Source organism: Mchenga conophoros, linkage group LG10 (genome assembly GCF_057382185.1).
Source record: "Mchenga conophoros isolate Kocher_MC1m ecotype Shallow Benthic linkage group LG10, M_conophoros_male_GT1.1, whole genome shotgun sequence".
NCBI classification, from domain to species: Eukaryota; Metazoa; Chordata; class Actinopteri; order Cichliformes; family Cichlidae; genus Mchenga; species Mchenga conophoros.
Window position 1 is genome coordinate 17,605,005 of NC_140535.1, and position 16,969 is coordinate 17,621,973.

At 39.2% G+C, this 16,969-nt stretch overlaps 1 protein-coding gene across 6 annotated transcripts in view; it reads left to right on the forward strand.

The window, feature by feature from the left end:
• LOC146565662 (neurexin-2-like) overlaps positions 1-12,226 on the forward strand; it is a 143,866-nt gene extending 131,640 nt beyond the window's left edge. For 4 of the 6 annotated variants that reach the window (XM_085288976.1, XM_085288974.1, XM_085288977.1 and 1 more), the window contains 5 exons: positions 2,729-2,900; positions 5,055-5,144; positions 6,481-6,809; positions 8,402-8,486; positions 9,646-12,226. In XM_085288976.1, the coding sequence (XP_085145102.1) occupies positions 2,729-2,900; positions 5,055-5,144; positions 6,481-6,809; positions 8,402-8,486; positions 9,646-10,448 (1,479 nt within the window). In that variant the 3' untranslated portion in view covers positions 10,449-12,226. The remainder of the gene's footprint in view (positions 1-2,728; positions 2,901-5,054; positions 5,145-6,480; positions 6,810-8,401; positions 8,487-9,645) is intronic. The other 2 variants (XM_085288979.1, XM_085288978.1) reach the window with 2 other exon arrangements.
• The last annotated feature ends 4,743 nt before the right edge of the window (positions 12,227-16,969 follow it).

Below are 16,969 nucleotides of genomic sequence, written 5' to 3' on the forward strand. Positions count from 1 at the left end.
TTAAGCCTTTATATAAACTCAATGCAGTTATCATAATGCTGTGTTTATAGTGGCCAGTTATCCATTCCTTATTTATTCCACAATCATTCAAAAATCTGGCACTCTGCACCCTTGCACATATAAATCTTGAAATATGCTATATTCATGTTGCCGTCTGTATTATCTGTTTGTCTATTCTGTTAAGTACACTGAGAGGAATGAAAAATGCTTTTCCAGGCTGCAGATAAGTTTATTTGTGCTAAAAGTTTTGTATTATGGAGTTCTATAAGGGTCGACTCACAAAATGCTTGTTTCAGCACCACATTGCCTTCAATTTTGTATTTTATCTGGAAAATGCTTTGCCCTGCACACTGAAAAAATGATGCTAAAGGGCAGTGAGTAAAAATGTGATGGATCATGACCAAGCATCAGTATGTGATAAGTTGGGAGTGAGAATGTGTTGACTAGAATGGCCAAGCTTTTGTTTACAAAAACCGGGGTGCATTAGTGTTGCTTTGCCAACTGTCAAAAGGTGCTTCAGGGCTATTTTGCAATCACTCTCTAAGACTGAGTAAGCAAAATAGGAGCAGCACTTTTTGAAGCCATAAGGACCCCCAGGCAGACTCTCCTGGCCCTGGAGATTTTAATTGTTGTCCAGAGGACACGAGTTGAAATTTGACCTGAGGTCGCACTACCCTGTAGCTGCCTAATGACTACTCATCAGTTTGCATCATCGGAAGAATATTTAAACTACCGACATCCAAAGTTGTCCATTTAGGTTACAGATAAGTATACAAAGAAAATATAAAGGATAACACTGACAATAAAAAATATAAGGAATTTATAGTAAGTGCGTATCAAAAGGCATTTAAAGGATTTCTCATTTGCCAAAGTGTGTCTTTGTTCTTGAAGGGGTGTACATGTTCTGTGACATTTGTGTGACTTTAACTGTCCAGCTTTTGTTCAGGGATCATAATTCAATTCAATTGCACATATTCACCTGTTCATGAGTTCATGATGGCTTTCAGGTGATTTTAGAAAGCATAAAAAGATAACAATCCTTAAAACTTCTGTACTTAACACCAGCCATGTCAGCAAGAATAATTATTTCAAATTCAAAAGGTTTCTCGAATGGTTTTACATGTGATTAGAGGGTAAGAGCAAAGCACCGAGACAGGTTTTACATCACACCATCAAGGAAGGAAAAGAAGTCTACGTATTTGAATTTTTAGCCTTTGAGTCAGTAATGCAGTACTGGAGGTAGAAGAAAATGGGGAACAATCAGTTATATGAAATGGTGCATGTCAAGGAATAAGCTGTGCAGCTCATTTCTGACAGTAGAGGCAGGGAATCCAATTGCAATGCAAGGCCCACTGTTGAACATATTTACATAATGGCTGTAAGGCCAGTAGATATTGTGCACATCATAGCATGGAAGGCCAGCAGTTTGCAAGATTTTATTCAAATAAAACACAACTCCAGTCATTTTCACTCTTTACCTCGTCTTTCCTCGCTGGTTCAAGGTCTGATACGGTGTAAGCAGCTGCAGGAGTCGAGATTGTTTGAATAAGAACCTTCAGATTCTTTTGTCCTTGACTGTAAACATTTGAGATACACATGTTATGGGGTGGGATAAAAGTAGAATATTACTGCATGTGTTATACATATCATAATATCACATTGCATAATCTCTGGTCTACAATGAAATAAGTATGGTCTTTTGATTTATTTCTCCACCTTTTCTACTTACTTACTTACTTCTGTATTAAACCAGCATTAAAGGTTAATGCTATAAGTCGAGGGAAAGTGGCCCCGCAGCTTTATGTGTTGTTTCTCACTATGTCTATTATAACCACCTTAGCACTTTGTCCTTGGCTTGCATTTAAAATGACTGCGAGGCAGTGAACGTACAAGGGCCAGACAGGCACAGAGACCCCACAGAGTTTGCTTCCAATGTTTCTTATTAGTACCAAACAAAGGCTAGTTTGAGAAGCAGATTTGACCTTTGAGGAAGGTTGGCAGGAGTAGGTAGAGGCTGACAGGGTGAGAAGTTGGTCAACCAAAAGAGAAACAGCAGGATTCTGTCAAGAGTGATCCACATCAGGAAAGTGGAGCTGGCTGCTGAGGGGAAATGGCACTGAACCCTAAAGAAAGAACTAAACATACTGCCCATGTCACAAAGGATATGGGTTTCCGTTTAAACAAGGTTACTGGCCTGACAAGCAGATAGATTAAACTTGTCAAGCCATTGTCTCTTTAGTCAGAAAAGTGTGAAAAATATTATAAAAAGATAAACATCACCAATTTAATTAAAACAGTTCTTTTGATGTACAAAGCAAATATCAATATTAAATATAATTTAATAATACACGCCAAACGGCACGCAATCTGCTAAGCTGTAAAATAAATGCATAAATAAATACTAGCAATAATTACTATTTTATCATTCACAACTGACACTGTATTGTTCAACCTGTGTTATATGCTCTTAATAGTGATATCCAGCAGCAGATTGAAGTGGGGCATAATGCCCCCCAGGGCAAATGCCCTAAGGCTCAAAGTACAGGCCCCGAGAAGCAGAGGAATACCTCTAAGTAGGGTTAGCCCTTACTTTCATTTATTTTTAAGTGATTGCTCAACATGTTTCACTATCTTGGACTTTCCCCAAACCCATTTGTGGCAATGCTCGCTTTTCCTACCGCATCTGTCATTTGCCTAATGAGTCACGTTCATTCTTGTTTTTGTGCAGGATCAAGGAAACATTGGTGTCATCTTCAATGTGGGGACAGATGACATCACTATTGATGAGCCTGCTGTCATAGTAAATGATGGCAAGTACCATGTTGTACGCTTCACACGCAGTGGTGGCAATGCCACTCTCCAGGTGGACAACCATCCAGTCATTGAGCGTTATCCACCAGGTAAGGTTAACAGGACAAACTTTGGAGTTATTACACGCATAGTAAGACAGCATGAAACTTCTGGATCAGAGAGAAAGGGTTGCATGTCTGCCTATTTCTGCCTTGGCAGTTTGCCCAGTGAATAATTTTAATTCAGTGTTCCTGCGTGGTTATTTTATCAGTTTATAAGAGATCTATTAAAGTTGCCTCATGCAACTAAAAATTATGTGTTTGTGTAAAAATATAATAGTTTGAAATGAGTAAATCTCCTTAAAGCTGCCTTTTTGAGTTTAGCAATTCAGGTATTTTCATCAGCTGCTGCCGTATTTGCATTTAGTTTGGTAGAGAGGTGGGAAGATGTGAAGTTGTGGCTCAGGTGGGATTCTCTAGACTTTTCTAAATGGTGTAATATTTAAGCCATTCTTGTGCGGCTTAAGTGCTATTTCAGCCCAATATAGCAGTGTTTTAGATGTGAATGTATGAACTGCTAGCCTTAAATTTATATGATAGTGTTGTTTTCAATAAATATTCACTTGACAAATTCTTGCTGACATTCAAAATGTGGCTGTGATCATGCTTGATCATACTTAATCTGTCTGTTGTTAGATACAAAATAGTGTAGATTCACTAAAGGGAGACTGTTATAATGATAAGTTATATAACAGTTTTATTTTATGTGTGGTAACTTATGATAGTGAGTAAAAATCACTCAACTGTGTGCACACAACATATACATGGACCCAAAAAAGAAAAGATACATACATAAAATGATCATAACTGGCTGTGCTTTAACCTGTTCTGAACCAATCTACCAATTAACCTTATTCAGAGCAGGTGCACCAGCTGGCATAGTGGGACACAAACCACATCTTTTCTGTGCCTCCAGCTGGTGTTCAAATCACAGATGCATATAACACGAGGGCACATGCAAGCATGCAATTGGGTAATGAAGATGGTGTGCACCTTTATGTCAGCTCCCACTCAGCAATCAGTGATATTTGAAACATTTCACATGGCAATGCATAGAATAGTTAGAAATAGGGAGTGCACATCACACAAGTTTCTTGTGCCTTAAATAGATATCAAATATCATGGAGTATTTTTTTCTGGCAATTTGTTTGAGGAAAAAAAAGGCAAACATATTTTAACATCTTCACTATATTACAGCTTACAGTATAACCAGGCATTTAACTGCCTTTTCATTGTTGTGCTGTAATGGTTTACTTTAGATTCTAATAATTATTCATATTTGTATTAATTACAAATTTGTTGAAAATGTTTGCAAATAATAATCTCAACAGAATGTGAATGGAACAAAATAATGTCACAATAATTTACTATCAGTTTTAGTGACCCTGTGGCTGATGATTGATAGAAATTCCTCGGTGCTAGGTCTAAATAAAAATCTGGGCTCTCCTAATGTCTAGAAACAATTCATACTGTAATTACTGTATGTTGCTTGTTCTTGTTTTATTTTAATTTATTTGTTTTGCATTTGCATGTGTTTAAAGGAGAGCTGAAGTCCTGTCTCACCGGGGAACTGTTTGTGTCTCATTCAAATAAATGAACAAGACAATGAATGAATGAACACCAAAGAGACTTAAAATTGCAACTCCCATAAGCCTTTGATGTTGACATACTGTCACTGCCTTCTGGGAGCTCGAGTAAAAACACTGCATGTATACCATGCGCTGCATTGGAAAAATGCATTTTGGCACTGAAGTGAGCGAGACTTTGGCTCTCTGTGAATGCAATCAAATTCATATGCTCCTACTCTAACTACATGACTTTTTATCACTGTCTAAATGCAACTGTTTTCCTGATTTGATTGGTTGTTTCTTATGAATGAATGTCTGTTTTATAAAGTACATAAAATTATTCGTCTGTAATTGGTAATTACTGAAGACGATGCTTTGCTTGGAAAAAAAAATAGCTAAATAACACTAACTAGAGTAGCACATTATAAATAGCCTAAACGTTGCTCTAATTAGTATTAACAGTGTTACTCATAATAACTAGATAACACTAAGTAAAGCTCAAGTTTCTTTTAACTCACAGCTGAGTTAAAATTGATAACTTGTTAAAAATGTTAGCCGTTATAACTTTGTTTCTAACCATGTGATGTTTCAGCTTGCAGACTTTAACCTTTAATCTGTCTCTCCAAATTCTTTGAAGGACACTATGATAATGAACGACTGGCTATTGCTAGGCAAAGAATCCCATACAGACTTGGTCGGGTAGTTGACGAGTGGCTACTCGATAAAGGTAAAAAATATAATTGATTAATTAATTAATTAACCCTTGAAATAACTAGTAAATAAACTTCCCCCCCTGAGAGGTGCAGTGCCAGAAGACAAGGGTGACAAAGTGCAGGTTACCCAGACGTATACATTTCCATTTTAATTGGAACTTGTACCGGCTATGAATTTTAATGGCCACAGTATAGCTTTAAGCAGAAGAAAATGAGTGTGGAAGCAAACGAATATGGCGTGCTTGCCATTTCTTTTTGTCATCCTTATACCTTGTGGAGAGGCTGCACCTTAACAAAGATTTTAAACTAAATTAACTAAAAGCGCATAACCCTTGTCTAACCCTCTATCATCCCTCTTAACCACTGTGTGTAATTAGATACTGTGTGTAATTATTCTACATAAATATCATTAAAATGCTGTGTAACGTTTTCATTAATACCAGTGAAGCTAACACTGGACATAAGCTGACTAGGCTTTGTTCCTAATAACTGAACCATATTTTAAACCACAGCTTCAGGATGTGTTCACCCCAGTGAACCTCTTTCCATTTTTCTTGTTCCCTGTAATCTTGTGCTGCCTTGCATTGTACTACAACGAGCACATCAGACTCCCAAGCTGAATTTTTTTTTTTGCTGCAACAAAACAACCCTGACAGGCTGTTAAAGTAGATCACTGTTTGCAGCCATTAACTTTGCTAATAAGTATTCTCCTGAGTTGGGCCCATTACCGCAGCCCTCCTCCTCAGATGTAACACTGCTTATCAGTAAAGGTGCTGACAGCGGTGCTGTTGAATATCATTGCCCCTTTGAGGAGGTAAAACAATTGGACCGTGGGGGAAACCCACGGAAAAGCATGTGTTAATGGCCTAATGGCTGATGAAGTCAGTGGGAGGAGGGAGTCAAATTTTTATTGTCATTCGGCTTCAAACTGTCTGATGTGTGGCAAGACTGCCATTTTAGTAGTTACCTGTTAAAAGGAGCCATAAGATACAGATCTTCACACCTTCTTTTTTTCCCCTCTAAAGCTAAGAGACAAATATAAATATCATTTTCCCACAGGCAGCTGCTAACTTATTCAGTGACATTTCAAAATCATAAATAAACATCTAAATAGGCTTTAAGCCTCCTCTTCTTGTATGTGCAAAGTCAAAATTATAAACTTGCTGCTAACCAACATTTCCCTTTTTAGAGTTAACATCTAAATAAGCTTTTAAACAAATGAATTACTAAATCCCACCTGGCTCAGATGATGTTCTTGTGCAAAATCTCCCATATGCCGTCTCTGTGTGTGCTCTGCCGTTCTCTCCCCTTTTCCATCATCTCCTTCTCTGTGTTTCTGTCTAACTTTAGGGAGACAGTTGACCATCTTTAACAGCCAGGCAGCCATTAAAATTGGCGGTTCTGACAAAGGGCGACCCTTCCAGGGTCAGATTTCAGGGCTGTATTACAATGGTCTCCAGGTGCTCAAACTGGCAGCGGAAAATGACCCCAGCGTACAGGTGGAGGGGAACCTGCGGCTGGTCGGAGACTCGCTCTCCGTGGTGACCACGGACACCACCTCCGTCACCCCGCTGGCGGTGTCTGATATGTCTACCACGATCATGGAAACGACCACCACGATGGCCACCACCACCACCCGCAGGCAGCGGTCGCCCAGCTTGAGTGAGAGCATCTCAAAGGTCAGCGAGTTTAAAAAGGGGTGCTAATTAGCTGACAACAGGGAGGTAATTAGCTCATAAGGTGAAGGCTGTTGTCTATGTTTCGCAGTAGGAAAAAAGGCCATTTTAAATATGGCTCAATAACAGTGAGTGATTTTTTTTTTTTTTTAATTAATTAGCTTTGTAGAAATCTGGAGCTGTGCGTGATTCCCAAAATTACAAATTTATATTTCTGTTCAATTATCAGGTTGCTAATATGTCTAAGCATCCTTAACATTCTCAATCAGCTTTAAAAATGCAAAATTGTGATTAATATAAGAACAAAACTGAGTAATACTTTGGCACTGTCTTTATGTGTGTCACCTTATAAAACATAAATGTTTAAACTTGCACAGGTTTACACATTTGGAGCTTATTTAATCCCCCTGTCATGTTTAGCTTATACTGTAGTTTCTGTTCCATTCATCTTGTATTAATGCACATTTTGAAATTTAACTTGCAGTACTAGAATCTAAGATGACAGTCAACACACAATCACAAAACCAGAGAACACTTCAGAATCCCCAGTTCTTCTCTACATTTGACAATGATAAGCTTATTTTTCAGATTTTTCAGATTTTTAGGCCTTAAAGGGGTTTAGGAACATGAACACACTTTTCCCCTGATCATCATGAAACGAGTTATGAGATGAAATGAACCACATTTAAGTCTCACACCTTGACAAATTTCAGTGTTTCACAGCATCATTAAATTTCTTAGCGCTGCATCAGCTATTACTGAAAGAATTAGGCATATAAAACCTTGTATGGAGTAATAGGTAAGCTAAAATGCTTCATAAATTCATTAAATAACAGGTTTGATCCAGCATGTTTGATTCTGAATTCGCTGCATAACTTACTTTCCATCAAGGTATTAGGATTAGGATAATGATAACATTCTTGCTTAGTGTATTTTTACAATACAGCGGCCACATAAAAACAAAGAATTTGAATGTGATAAATGCTGAAAACCCTTCAAATTGGAGAAATTTCAGTAGTTGGACTTGTCCTGAGGTTTTAAAGAACCCCCACTGCCACTGCCTCTCCTAATAAAACTGCAGAGTGCTCTTTTTGTTCCATTTCTTTTGTCTAGCTATCCTAAAATGGTCTTCTCTATATTTTCAATTTATCAAAGTAATCCATTAGTGAGCCTTCTAATGCCCACTCTGCCCAGAGCCCACTGTGCATCCTGCATCCTCGTTAAATATATGTGAGAATTTTATATGGGTTTTTTGTGCAAATTTGATATAAAAGAATTGTTTAAAACCCAATTATATAGCATTTATCTCATTGAGAGCCTCCATCGGTGATGTTTTTCCATTGTTTGCACACACATAAAGTCAGCCAATGGGGTAAAGGATAAAAAGCAGCTGCTGATGGGCTCATTTTGAACTTGTAGTCTTACTAGTGTCGCTCCAGGCACAAACACTTAAGCAGTACAGTGCTGCATAGTGCAGATTTTTTTCTCAGACCGGACAGTCAGTGTAAAAAAGAGACTGTCTGTGAGCCTGAATGAAGAAAAATGTTTATTGGGTATTTGTTAAAAAAGAAATTGTATTCCCTGTTTGCTTTCAGCCACAGAACTCTGATGATATTTTGGTGGCATCAGCTGAGTGTCCAAGTGATGATGAGGACCTGGAAGAGTGTGAACCGGGAACAGGTGGGTCAATTGGTCCTTATGAAGCGATGGTACTAGGGTGCTTAGATGAGTAATGTTATTTTTACCCAGGAGTGCAGACAAAATGCAGTGCTTTTAGGCAGCCATCATTGTTCTTAACAAAACAGATCTGTCTTCTCAGTTTCATCCAACTATCTTACACTCACATATTGAGTAATTCTGTCAAATAACTGTCATTATTTGGATAGTTATTACAGACTAGCATTAATTTGTTCTCTACCCTGTATTTGTAGCTCACAAAAGTGAATCAAAGACAATCTTTGTGAAGTGTACTTCAGGCATTAAGAGAGTCTGATCGAGTTTGTGACAGAAACAAGCTGTAGAACTTGAGAGTCTGGCCTTATTGTGGGTGCCTTAATTATTAATATGACCTTATCAGAATTGTTTGTTGTTGTCTGGCCCGGCAAAGTGTGACTGAAATAATAATGAAAGAGAACCTATTGGCTGTAAATGTCTGTAGATGTATGTATCTGTAACATCTGTAACTCTGCAGAATGTTATAATCGTATATACAAATACACACACACACACACACAGGAAAATATATTGTTGAATTGTTGAGGCATCTAGTAGTAGTGGTTAAAGGTACATCTGTAAGATAGCAAGTGCTTTCAGAAAATCATACTATTTTGTGTGTGATTCATTCATACAATAACCTTTCTGCTCTCTTATCATTCCTCAACCTCTGCCTACAGATGTGCATATCGCAGCATGGCCATTTAAAACTTAATGTTCTTGTGTTTATTATGTGCTCTTCATTCAGCTGCCGCCTCTCACGGGTCATCTTGTATGTTTGTTTCTGCATGTGAGCTCTTTTTTACGCATTTGCTGTATTGCATTATTAAACATTCTTAATCTGCACACCCACACACATATGCATACCTTCCAGACAGCATTATGATGCTTTCGGTTTGCTTTTCTCCTCAGTTGCCAAGCGCTGATGTAAATACCCATGTATTATAGAAATGCAATTACTATAAATAAAATCACTGATAAGCCATCTAATATTAAATTCTTCATTAATAATGTACATAATGAGCAGATTGTGCTTCCGTTCTGATGAGCACAACTGCTCAGCCAGAATTTCAGTGTTAATTCTGCTCTAATTTAGGATCCCCTACCTTTTCTGTTTTCTTTCTAGGAGGTGAATTAGTGTTGCCTATTATAACAGTGGATTCCCTTGAGCCCCCATCCATCGCCACCCGTTACCCCGTCATCCCTCCTCCTCCTACTCTCCTTTCCCCACTTGAAACCACCAAAGAGTCCCTGATACTCCCTCCCCACCCTTCCTGCCCCCCGGACCAGGAGGACTGTGGTGACCCTGTGGAGGTCTCAGCCTTCGGCTCTGGGGAGATGACGGAATCCGATGACGAGGACTTTTACAATAAAAACTCCCCCTTGGTCACTGACAGGACAGTCCTTCCTCCACCCCCTGCCGCTGGTGATGGTGGAGTCCAGAAACCCCGCCCCTTACCTCCTTTTGTTCCCACCACCAACCCTGACCAGCTCCACATTCCTGCAGGCAAAATGAACACCCGTGACCAGGTGCTTCTGCCCCCTGTTCCTCCATCCTCCCGAAACACACCAGGACTAACTTACCCCCCCAATTTTCCCCATGTGCCCACAGCCAACCCCACAGCCTCTGATGATAAGAGCCTGCCTGGTGCCGTGGAGGTGATAAGGGAGTCCAGTAGCACCACGGGGATGGTGGTTGGTATCGTGGCTGCTGCTGCTCTCTGCATTCTTATCCTCCTCTATGCCATGTACAAGTACCGGAACCGGGATGAGGGCTCCTACCAGACAGACCAGAGCCACAATTTTGCCAACAATTCCACTGCGGAGGGCAACGGAGCAGTGGTCAAAGACAAAAACACAGCGACAGCCTCTGTGGCAAAGGCCATCACAAAGGGTAAAAAGAACAAAGACAAAGAATACTACGTCTGAAATCACAGGAGAGTAGGCAAGTGTGGACTGAGACAAGAGGATGAGAGAGGATGCTTTCCTTTCGCGCCCCAATATTGTCAGGTCGACTATCAGAAAAATTCCACAAAAGAAAAAAAACAAAAGAAACAACAACTGCGCAAAGCAATTGTGTCCTGCTTTTACATTTTTCTCAAAAGTCAAGGTTGCCCAGTTCCTATTAATGATAAATTCTTATCTACGGCACAAGATCTGACTCATCCTCTGTATCACAATGTGCACTCAGTCTGCATTCACCAATTCCTTATTAGTGTATCATTTTTTTATGTTTTTAACAAGCTCGAAGGAGGCATATCCACTTTGGCTTTGTATATAGCATGGATATGGCACCGTGAAGAAAGTGCTGAAAAACATCTGGTTTCTTTGTACTTCTTTGTAATGCCCTATCTCAAGTCTCAATGTCCCCATTATGATGTATGAGGCTGAACAGCCCAGCTATTGAATTTTGATGGTAGATGAACAGAGAGCACAACAGTCATCCTGGCTACACTCGAACAGAAGGCCTTCATTTGGATAAGACATCATGTCTGCAGTCTACATGTTATTTCATGTGATTTTAAAACTCCCCACTCACTCTGCCTCTATCCACAAGAGATGGTACCGTGTTGCTGATGGCTTATCGTAAAGTAAATGAAGCAAGATATTTAGCCCTCCTGGTGAAAAAAGGAATTTTCAAATCCTTCTCCATATTCTGGCCAGTGAACCTTACAGTATGATGGCTCAGAAAGAGAATTAATATCAGATATTGCAGTCAATGTGCCATGCCATTCCAGGTAGGGATGATTGTGAGCCAGTCATTCTACACCAGTGAAGGTATTTATCCGTGAACACTGCTTGTATGTACATATAGTGGTTAGCAGATTGAAAAAGCATCGTGTACGTAGGGAAGGTATAAAGAAGAATAATCATGCGAGATGCTATGCTTGGCTCGCCCCCGCAACACAGCTTTTCATGACAACTTCAAAACTGTTTCAGCCCGAACTTTACAGGAATTTTCAAGAGCTCAGAATCACATTTGAGAGTGTTTTCTGATTGCTTCTTGGAAAGAGGAAACCAACACACCTCACCAGATGCTGGCTCGCTCATAATGTTTTCTTTCTTCTAAACTGTCTTGGGATAATTCAGAAGCACACAGAAAATGTAAACATATCTTTGAAGCATAGATATTCCTTGTAAAGCAGCCAAACATGTATTGTTTTTTTTTTTCTATCGGTTATTAAATGACTATTCTACGAGATGAATAATTGAAGATTTGTGAATTGTATTGATATTTCTCTGATATTTCAATGTATCTTGTTACCACTCCTCTTAACACGTTATATTTTAGATTGCCTTTTACTCAAATCCGGACTAAAAGCACACTTTTTCCTCTGATAGCTGCAAATATCTTTTGGGTTTTTTGGGGGGGGATTATTTACGGTACAGATTATGCAGAGAAAACACAAGGGTGGAACAAACAAATGTTTTGTTTTGTTGCATTGTGCATTTTATATGTGCTAAATCTGTTACTCAATGGATCTGATAATATAAAGCCATTTTCTCTGTTGAGTTATTTATTCATGCTCTGTGATTTCGTTCTTTTTTTTATGAAAGTGCCATTCGACATGAGCTGCTTAGTGCTCAGAAAATATACCATTCCTCACTCATTGCTATTGTATAGTGTTCATGTGAAATGGATCTTAATATGTGTACAGAACGTGGATAAAGATGAAAATACACTTGATTATATACTTTGTACACAACTGTGTTGTGTGTTGCTTCTTAGAAGTTCCCTAAAATAATTAACTTTATTTGACTTTTCTTCTTGGATGCAACATTGTGGGTGAGCACAATGAAAAGAATGTAGTTTTTAGGTCAGGACAGTTCGGCTTCATGGTGTGGTAAACTGTGTGACCCTTGTTCTTGTATGCTTCTGCAACAGCTGTGGGTGTGCAGTCCCTGCAAACGGACAAAGTTAATATAGTAGTAAAATAAAACTAACTAAATTTCAAATAAGAAACTGACATTTTCAGAGGGTTAAAAAAAAGACTTTGAATATAAAAAATACAGTCAGTCTTTTTGTTTTAGTAGTTTTCAAGTTGGTCTCACTTTTTCAATTAGCAAATCGTAGCAAATGCGTTTATAGTGCTAAATATATAAATGCAAATAAAATGTAAAGTAATCAAAACTAAACTGAAAGTAAACATTTTAAACAATAAAACAAATCTTTAGCACTGAAAACTGCAAAGTAAGTAAAAATAAGCCAAAGAGAAAATAACTTTTTAACTCTATATTAATAAAAGCTATGAAAATAACACGGCTATGATAACCTTGGTACAGATGCTGACATGTTTGTGAATGTTATACCTCAGAAATGTCTTATGAAAATTTGGTATATTTAGCACAAATATTCCCTTGGCCTCAATGATGAACTGAATAAAGATTGTTGGTCAGAGGTAAAAGTCACTGTGACCGTACCCAGTCCCATAATAGTGATTTACTCTACTTAATTTTATGAGAACACCTGGAAGAAATATCATCACACCTGGCCCAAACATCGACCGGGACTCAAGGATCAACCATGCAGTGGCCAAAGATCACTATGACCTCATAAAATATGCTTTTGGCCACAACTTAAGAGTTCCTTTACCGAGTAACAGAAGATTTCCAACAAATGTTTAATATTGTAAAGTGATGGCATCTTAAAACGGAAAGGTCAACAGTAAAATTCCCTGTGGCATCATAATGTTCTGTAAAACATAACTCAGGAGTAGGAGGTGTGTGTGTGTGTGTGTGTGTGTGTGTGTGTGTGTGTGTGTGTGCTTCTAAGTTCAATAAGAGGACAGATGCAGAAGCAAATGTAAGGTAAGCTAGGGTAAACCTTAATGAAATTTGGAGAAGAATAACAAAAGGTGCTTCAGAGTTATTCAGGCAGGCAAACAAAAAAATAATTCAAACAGAGAAGAAAAATTAGATTTATCCAGAAGAGAGGGGGTTCATATTCCAATGACACAATGAAGAAACACAAGGAGACATGCAGAGAGAAGCAAGAACACAGGAAGGTGCACAGATGAATGGACAGAGGGAGAAACAAAAGGCTAAATACAGCAAGGTAACTGGGAACAGGTGGAAACAATGAGAGAACCACAGGAGTGTGAACCACATCCAGATATGAAAGGCACACAAGAAAAGTAACTATCAGATTGACACAGGGAGCGATAGGAAAAAGTGACAAAGAAATTAATACAAAGGGCAAACAGGGTGGAAAGAAAAACAGACTAAAAAGAGAACAATGACTGGAACACTCCAAAAGTTGATTATGTTCATCTGGACATAGCGTTTTATGGGAGAAACATTTCGTCACTCATCCAAGTGACTTCTTCAGGCTCAGCTGGCTGCAGGTTTCGCCAACCTACTCCATGCTCAAACCAGCGTTCCTCCCTGTCCAGGATGTGTACATCCTCATCATTGAAAGAGTGTCCACTGGCCTATAGGTGTAAATAGACTGCAGAGTCCTGGCCTGACGAGGTAGCTCTTCTGTGTTGCGCCATCCGCTTCGCCAGAGGTTGTTTGGTTTCCCCGATGTATAAATCCTGGCAATCCTCCTGGCACTTAACAGCGTACACTATGTTACTCTGTTTGTGTCGGGGGACCCGATCCTTGTAGTGGATCAATTTTTGGCGCAGCGTGTTTTGGGGTTTACAAGCCACAGACCCGGTGTTTAGAAAAAATGTGTCTCAACTGCTCTGATACTCCTGACACATATGGGATCACTACAGGTTTTCGCTTAGGCAGCGATTGTTCTTCTCTCCTGGATCGGCTGAAGCTTTCTTTAGGCGCCTGCCCAGCTTTGACAAATGTCCAGCTGGGATAACCACATTTACTCAGGGCCTTCTTGATGTGATGTTCTTCTGCTTCACTGGCCGCTGTGTCTGTGGGGATGGTGTTCGCTCTGTGTTGTAGCGTCCTGATGACACCCAATTTATGCTCCAGTGGATGATGAGAGTCAGACCTTAAATACTGATCCGTATGCGTAGGTTTGCAGTACACATCAGCTTTTAGATGTCCCTCATTACTGATGGAAATCTCACAGTCTAAGAAGGCTAACTTGCCACTTTTCATATTCTTCCTGGTGAATCTGATGACTGGAACAGGACGATCGTGACCGTATTTCACGTTTGGTTGAATACTGAATTACTCACACTAATTCTGGGAGCCAAACAATAGTGCTTGTGTAGATTTTCTGTGCTGCAGGGTTGAAGATGTATGTGCAGCCATGTCTTTACTCAGTGTTGATCCCGGCTACATCTTTGTCTCTTATCAAAGTCAGGCTCGTGGGACATAAATCCATCTAGCACTTTTCATTCAATTTCTTTAAAATCTTCACTACATCATAGAAATCTGGCTAGAAATGAATAAAAATTTAGATTAACCCCTGTTGCCTTACTTACTATAAGAGAGTAATTCTTGCAAATTAGCAGTGTAACATATTGATTGCTTCCGTTTGTCTGTTAGTGCTTGGGACCAAAGAATCTTTTTAGGATAGACCAAAGACAATCACAATGACGTCACTCTACAAAGGCTAACAAGACAGGTTAATACATTTAACATGATGAACTAGTATTTGCACAAATTGCAGGTCGTGTAATGTGCTAAAAATGTGTCTTACACTTGAATTTCATCATCATTTTCTCACTCCTTTCTTTTGCTCACGCACTCTCTTTTGGACTCTGCGTTGTTCTGGCATGTTAGTAGCTCCTGGATGTCTATTATTTATAATGAAGCACCTTCTTATACTATCAGAGTCCATTGCAATGGAATATCATGATCTCTGTGAGGCTTAAATGCAATTTAAATAGTCCAAAAAAAGAAAAGAAAAGAAAAGAAAAGAAAAAGAAAGACAAGATAAATTCTCATAAGAGATGCTAGTGATTTGTCCACAGTGTGACCCAATCAGGTCTGACACTCGTGGACTTTGTTGTTCCCTCACTTGAGTACCAAGCACTCAACTTGGGTTAAAAAACAAAAAACAAAACATAAAACATGCATTTCAAGCTGGTGACTTAGAGTTTAAAAAAAATTGGTAATTTAGAAGGCAGGAAGTGTTATGAAAAAAGTTACTATTTGGTCAAATTATTAAAAATGAGGGAGTGTTTGTGGAAACTAGGAGTCAGGCTATATCAGGCTCTGCTACACTGAGTTTAGTCAGTCTTTATTTGAAATCCTTCAAATAAAGTACTAGAATATTCCCTTAATATGTGGAGCAAGTCTATATGCTGATATCATATTACTAACTTTGAGGCTACAGCACATGAGGAGTTCCCTCACAGTAAAAAAGTATGCCACCGCACAGCATTTATCAAAGGCAAATTTGGTTATCATCTTCAACTACAGAACTACAATAAGGATCAGCAGCCTCATGATAATCTTTGACAGCGGCACCATGTTGGTGTTGTTTGACTACCCCCTGCTGAGAACATGTGGAACTGTAAGAGAGGAAAGCAAGTCGGTGACGTTGATGTGATGTAAGGTTATAGTTGCCTGCACTTAAGCAGCCATCAGTTTATCTCAAGGATGTTTATCACCAAAGACAAGAATTTAGAGAGACTGCATTTCAAGCCAGCAGGATGACCCGTCCTATCAGTCTCTTTGTGCTGATAGTGATGACAATAATCCTGTGGGGTAAGCAAGGTGTGGTGTCAGTACGGTTTTGGTGCAGCAAGGCCTGATCTGTGCTGACACTGTGTATCAAGGAGGGTGGCTACAGGATATGATAAGCCACTCCTGAGCATTGCTGAGGTATCACAAGGTTAATTCAACAAAACAGCAAAGGCAGGGGAAACAGATGACGGCTGATATGACCTACCCTACACTGAAGCTGTAGGTATAACACGCGGGGATTTAATTGGAAGGGGGAACAGAAAAGTGCAGGAGCAGCTTTTAGACCTGATGCACCTCAAGCATAGCAATGTACGACAGTAATGAGTGTATTTTATCCATCCATTCTCTTCTGCTTATCCAATTCAGGGTCACGGGGTGGGGGTGCTCAAGCCTACCTCAAAGTGTGTATTTTAATTAACATATTTTTTATGTGTGTGTGTGTGTGTGTGTGTGTGTGTGTGTGTGTGTGTGTGTGTGTGTGTGTGTGTGTGTGAGAGCGAGCAGATGACCATCAATGATTAATTTCCTTTGGGATTAATAAAATTTTATGAAATGAGCAACCACTGCTCAAACAAGGTTTTCTTTTTACTGTAATTACTATGTAGTTATTTCCAAGGACTTCACAAGTAATTATATGTGTTTCATAGCTTCTCTTCATATCTTGACATTTAACCTTGGCTATGTGTCATCTTCCCACAGCCGTGATGTTAACTCAGGCACATAACTCTGTAAATTGAGAGAAAATGAGTGCATCCATGCTCTTCCACTTATCCAAATCAGGATCACAGTGGGATTGGAACGGTACATCCTGGATGGGTCACCAGGATTAAGACAGTGACAGACTA